The sequence below is a fragment of the Dufourea novaeangliae genome, unplaced genomic scaffold, assembly GCF_001272555.1.
Source record: "Dufourea novaeangliae isolate 0120121106 unplaced genomic scaffold, ASM127255v1 scaffold11, whole genome shotgun sequence".
Taxonomy (NCBI): Eukaryota; Metazoa; Arthropoda; class Insecta; order Hymenoptera; family Halictidae; genus Dufourea; species Dufourea novaeangliae.
Window position 1 is genome coordinate 1,887,732 of NW_015373895.1, and position 6,284 is coordinate 1,894,015.

The following is a 6,284-nucleotide window of genomic DNA, read 5'->3' on the forward strand; positions in this document are numbered from 1 at the left end:
AATAAAAGCTAATTCCAACATCTGGAATCGCTATGCAAGCGAAAGTGGTTAAGTGCTAGGTTCTTAAACCACTGTATCGATGGTTTGAACCCCGGAAAATTAATTTTTCTTTTTCTTTAAATGTACATGTTTCTGTTTTTCTAATTTTCTATTATTTATTAGATTATTTTTCATTCTAAATTTTTTAAGCTATTTATGATACTCCTACTACAACTGACAATTTGACAAGTTTCTCCTTAGCAAAAATGTTATCCGAGGCTTTGTTAACGAGATATTGACGAAAAGTCCGACCAATCAGAACGCGAATCTGTCGGCCGAGCTACCATTGGAGCAAAAAGTTCCTTAGGGGTTTTGGTAGTGAATACTAAGAAAATAATTTTTGTTTTTGTTTAAACAAGGTAAGGTTCAGTCTGAAATTATATTTTCTATTATTTCTTTTCATAATAAGATGACCTAGATATAATGAAATGATTCCAAAATGCATAAAATAGCGTTTTTGTTTTGTAGAAAGACGATTTTTATTTAGTTTTCAGTTCAGACTGAGTCACTGACTTATATTTTTATTTTTTGTCAAACAAGCCTAGATTATTATGGAATTTTTTGTTCGAGCTGAATCTCTGTCCCATATTTTCGTTCTTTTGTTTAAGAAATTATGCCGTTGTATGGCTTCTTTATTGGTATGTACTATTTATTAATTTGAAAAGAGTTCTTTACTCATTTATTAGTTTTATATTACACAAAAAGCCAATTATAAGGTATTAAGAACTTTTTACACCATGCAATAGACTTTATGCTCCGCGCACGGAGTTTGTTTATAAAAAATGTTGTTTTATAAAACAAAGATTTTAACAAAGTTTGATATTATTTATGTGTTATTATAAATATAGTCAAGCCTCTAATACAAAATTTAAGATTATGTCCTATTTTAATTGTTAAATATTCGTACCTAAAATTGTTCATTTGCATAAACTTCCCCAGTATAGTTATTACTAAGTTTTAAATAGGCTTATATGAAAAACGGGACTTCCCCCAGATAGTACATGACGCCTTCGAAACGTTCATTTTAGGCTATTTCAGGTCTAAGACACCTTTAAGCCGCCTTGAAGGCGTCATGTGCTATCTGGGAAAGTCCCACTCTACCTCTGCGAGTAAAGTAATTCACGTTTCAGTTGCATTACTCACCGCAGACTCGCTCAGTTTTTTTAGTTCGCTAAGAAATGTTTTTCGTAGTTAAAGTGGGGCCTAGCTCGGTTCGTCAACAAAGACTTCATATTTTGACTGTGAAAGGACTAGGAAATCCCAGGGTATTAACCTAAGCCTCGGCCACGGTCGGGGAAAAAAAAGAATAACGTGTCCAGGAAAACGGCGGCTTTAAAGCTCGCGCGAAAGTGTACAGGGTGTAACAAAAATGTTGGAGGACCCGGAAATGGGAGACTTCCCTAGGAGCAATTACTGTTGGCATTTTGATGGGCCTTTGATGCACTACTCAGATAGCGCATGACGCCTTAAAGACGCCTATTTTAGGGCAATTTTAGGTCTAAGGCGTCTTTAAGTCGTCTTCAAGGCATCATGTGTTACCTGGGTATTGGTTGGCCAACAGTTAGAATTGTCACCCTTTTTTGCAACTGGGCCAACAATCATATGTAACGTAGGGCCCAAGTCACTATACTACATGGGCCAACTGGATGTTTCTTTCTGTGGGGCTAATTGTTGAGGATCTACAATAAACCAATAACAGGAAGACAGTTGGCTATATTACAGTTCCATAAAATCCTTTCCAGCATAACACTGGAAAAATTATTTATAATAATTACTTGTTATAATAATTATGTACATGTATAAATTGTTTATGTATATTAAACAGGTAAACAAGTGTTTAACCAGCAAAGTTACCTTTACAATTTATCATGTACAATTTATACATGTAGCTAATTATTACAAGTAATTATTATAAGTAGAAGTTATTCCCAATCTTCTGTCCTCTGACTCTATTTTCACAAAATGTCAAATGTCAAACGTGTTGCACGACAGTAACAAATTGTGAGTATATTCATAAATAAAAAAACAAAAAAATCAATGTGAAATATTATAAAACGTTTTTGGTTGAAGCAACGTTTCTGACGTCTTTAAGACGATATTTAAATGTTGGCAAACTTTGGGTGGTGCAATGTTGTATTATCATTGTAAATTTCTTGTTAATTGAAACAATTATAATAATTGTCAGCTCAACATTGGATATTCGTTGGCAAATTGTCATAACTTTTTCGTCGTAGGCCCTATTTTGGGAATTTGTAGGCAAAAAACACTAACTATACCCCAACTAACTCCCAACTATTGGATACCGTTGGCCAACCGTAAATGCGAAAGTTTCCTGAGGTGATTTGAAACAAGTTTTTCCTTAGCAAAAATCTTATCCGAGGCTTTGTTAAGGAGATATTAACGAAAAACCCCGACCAATCGGAGCGCGAGTCTACCGGCCGAGTTCCCTACGTGCTGCGATTGGTAGCCAACGTTACCGCGGGAACTCGGCTGGCAGATTCGCGCTCCGATTGGTCGGGGTTTTTCGTTAATATCTCCTTAACAAAGCCTGGAATAAGATTTTTGCTAAGGAAAAACTTGTTTCAAATCACCTCAGGAGTCTCCCATTTCTGGGTCTTCCAACATTTTTGTTACACCCTGTATACTGTATACACAGTGGGCTTACCCGAATTCCGCGGAATCGAAGTCCTCCACTTTGTCGTACCATGATTGAATATGAAAGTGAAGTCTCGTGACGGACGTGGTGTTTCCCACGGTGTTCATATCGAGCACGTGCACGTTCTGCCATACACCGAATCGCTCTGCAAAAGAACACATACAGATCGTTTCGACACGCAATACACGGCGACAGTTTCGTACGCTGCCTTACACACAACAACGATTTAATTCATCAGTCAGATCGATCGGGTAGGTACGTTTCGTGCCAGCCGATAGCTGAAAACTAGACCGGTGGAAAACGTTTCGCCGCGATTTCTCTGCGCGAATATCGATCCGCTTTGGAACGAGATAGGCATCACGAATCGAGGGAAAATGCTTAGTTTGCTGGTTACGGTCTCGCGGGCTAGCATCTCTGCGTAACAAGAAAAAGCGTTCGTCGGCCGTAATTTGCGAAATTGCAAAAAAGTGTAGAATGAATAGTGAATAATGGTGTATTAGGTTGGTGCATACGAAGTGGTCTGGAATGAAATTTTGAAGATGCGTGGTTTCCTCGAAATACCATGTATTCGATCGAAATGTATTCCCATGTACACTTTTCTCAATGATTAATTTAACTCCATTGTTCCAGATTTATACAGGGTGTAACAATAATGTTAGAAGTCCCTGAAATGGGACACTCGTGAGATGATTTGGGACAAGTTTTTCCCTAGCAAAAATGTTATCCGAAGTTTTGTTAACGAGATATTAACGAAAAACACCGACGAATCGCTGCTTTGAGGGAGTTATGAAAAAAAGTCATTCAGAGTTGGTTAGAGACAGTTCAAGAAAAGATATTATTCTTCTCTTAATAACGTTTTAATTAACAACATTTGATAACTTTCTGGAGGTCACTCAGGAGGGTAACCTTGACAACATATGTCAAGGTCAAGGTCATCGGTCATTTTACTTTTCAACATTACTAAAGTATGACACTAAATTTTTTTTTATAATAACTTTTTACAAATGGCCACCCCCAACTAATACCTTCACAATACTACTCAGGGTAATGAACTCACCAATATACTAAAAATTATCAAAATCGAAGGTAAATGTTTGTTCAATCTCTTTGTAATGAAACTAATATGTCGTCACAAATTTAATAATCAAGTTAATACTTTTCACAATTGCTTATGGAACTTCATATTTGACTTGACAGAGCAGTCACTTTTTTTATTAGGACCACCGTTTATTACAGATCTGTCATCAGATGAGTCACATCTGGAAGTCTCCAGTTCATTTCTAGATCCTCATTCGAGATTATTTTAATAAAACGTGTTCTGGTCATTGAATCGCTAGAATAGGACCTACTGTATGACCCACATGCTCTCTGGCGTTCAATCCTTTGAATCTCTTTCATCTACTGTGCTTCAACCAATGTATTTGTGGAAACGTGACCTACAAGATTGAATCTTTGTTAATAAATCCAAGCAATTCGTTATAGTGGTAAACAAAAAATCTTATTTTAATGAAGTTGTGAACAATATTATGTCATATATCAAACTTAAATTAATTTTCTTATCCATTATGAAAGCTAGCAAAACACAAATGAATTTGCATTATTTAATATACCTGTTTGGAAACAATCATTCGAAGGTGTATCATTAACTATATGATCTTTACATAAATCATTTCTTTAAAAGTAAATAAAGCATTCACTGGATAAATAAGGGAAATTTAAAGTAATATTATAACAACCATAAGCTGTGCGTGAGGAAACAAATATAATAAACATGACTTAAATCATTTCTTATATTAAATTGTCCTATGCTGAAAGAACATCGACGACACAAAGAAACTTATAAAAACCTCCCGTTTTTCTAAATGTTCGAAAATGTCATTTCGAACAATGGAGCCAGGGTGGGCAGAATTGCAGCACGATAAAACCAAAGAAACAATAAACGAAACGATGAAAAAGTAAGAAAAGTGGCGTAGACATCAGCCATTTCGACGTGGAGCGTGGGTACTAGAACAATCTCACGTTCGGCCGTATAATACGGTGGATATTGAAAAATGATAGGGACAAATAAGGGAAGTGAAAAATGGGATATAGTTACTTGCCAACGTCTCGGCATTGATCTTTCTCAAAGAGGTTGCACCGCAACGCCCATCGCTTGGCAATATGAGCGAGTTCGTCATCCCAGATCTGTCGAAACAAATACCGCCCGTCAGATTCAGTCGGATACGAATGATTAAGTATCGATCGCCATGGATAGGGATGAATCGATACAAGTAAATACGAATACATTACTCGATAAGTACGATACTTTTGTTTCGATACCCAGTAGGTGTCGAAAAAAAGTACTCGTATCGAATGGAGTGAGTATCGGCCCGTCAACATTTGATATTATTGTAATTACTTTCAACACAAAAGAATGTTCTTTATATTAATAATTAAGTAATATCTATTTAAATATTTTCCATATTATAATAATATAGGTATGTATGGTTAGGTGTGAGTAGGGATGAATCGATGCAAGTAATTACGAGTACATTACTCGATACTTTTGTTTCGATACCGAGTAAGTATCGATACCTTCATACAAAACTAGCAATGAGTAAAAGTATTGATACCTTGGCGGTATCGATTCAAGCTTCGTTGGGTATCAAAAGGTTAGGAAAATATAATTTGACCCAAGTAGGTATCGTTACTTTTATTTCGATACCTTGGCGGTATCGATTCAACTCTAGCCATGGATCACGAACGGAGCTCGTACCAGTTCCATCATATATTTCGCGGGACGTTGTGGGCCTGGATTTCCTCGTTGTTCGTCTCCATTGGCCACGATATTACGATAAGTGTTGTGCCACTGGAGGATCGTTTCGACGCCCTGTTCGTCGATCTCTTCGCGTTCGAGGCCCCGGCATCTGGTCCCAGGCATTTCGAGCTGTTAGAATGAGTAGTCACAAATTTAACACGTCACGGATTATTAACCTGTTAACCGGGGAATTAATTTTTGTTCAACTCGTTCCACAATGGGCCCATATGGCCCATATATATTCTATATATGTATATATATTTTCCCATATGGCCACGCTAGGTTTTAATGGGTAAGAACAACGTAAAACGTAATGCGTACCATTAAAAATTTTCATGACGAAAAAAGTTGTCATCCCCATTGGAGTTGTCTTCCTGGTATGACGAAATATTTCATAAAATTATACTAGCATTATCTTATACCGTAATCGGTATAATAATGTATTTATATCGATCCGTGGGTGATCTGACGATCTTTTGGGTCGGATGAATTTGCACTTGCCGTGGCGACGATTAAATAAACACGCTTGATGGACCACCCTTCTTACCGAAGGGACAACAAGCACTTTGATTATAGTAATTTATTTTATGAAACCATAGCATTTAAATTATAGATTATAAAATACGGTGATTATAGAACTACGTGTGTATGAACTAGTATGTGTCTACTCTTTTTTAAATATAAATGATCTGTGGGGTAGTGTTGGATCTGATACTGTGTCGATGCTATCGATACCTGACCATAAATATTGCTGGCAAACGTTCAGTTCGGTTAACGTCTTTTACCCATAAC

The 6,284-nt window shown here is 36.6% G+C and overlaps 1 protein-coding gene across 1 annotated transcript; it reads right to left on the reverse strand.

Moving 5' to 3' along the window:
- Nucleotides 1-2,700: 2,700 nt before the first annotated feature.
- On the reverse strand, nucleotides 2,701-5,615 carry LOC107189985 (venom allergen 5-like). The gene is made up of 3 exons (XM_015578692.1): nucleotides 5,451-5,615; nucleotides 4,795-4,879; nucleotides 2,701-2,840 (listed from the first exon to the last, which is right to left on the reverse strand). Exons 1-3 carry the CDS (start codon nucleotides 5,613-5,615, stop codon nucleotides 2,701-2,703), a joined length of 390 nt encoding a protein of 129 aa, XP_015434178.1.
- Between the last annotated feature and the right edge of the window lie 669 nt (nucleotides 5,616-6,284).

Excerpts from the sequence above, each read along its gene's own strand:
- LOC107189985 (XM_015578692.1), bottom strand. The coding sequence starts at position 5,615 with ATGCCTGGGACCAGATGCCGGGGCCTCGAACGCGAAGAGATCGACGAA. Across the intron at positions 4,880-5,450 it reads CGAAATATATGATGGAACTG|ATCTGGGATGACGAACTCGC; the intron begins GTACGAGCTCCG and ends TTGTTTCGACAG. Across the intron at positions 2,841-4,794 it reads AGATCAATGCCGAGACGTTG|AGCGATTCGGTGTATGGCAG; the intron begins GCAAGTAACTAT and ends GTTCTTTTGCAG.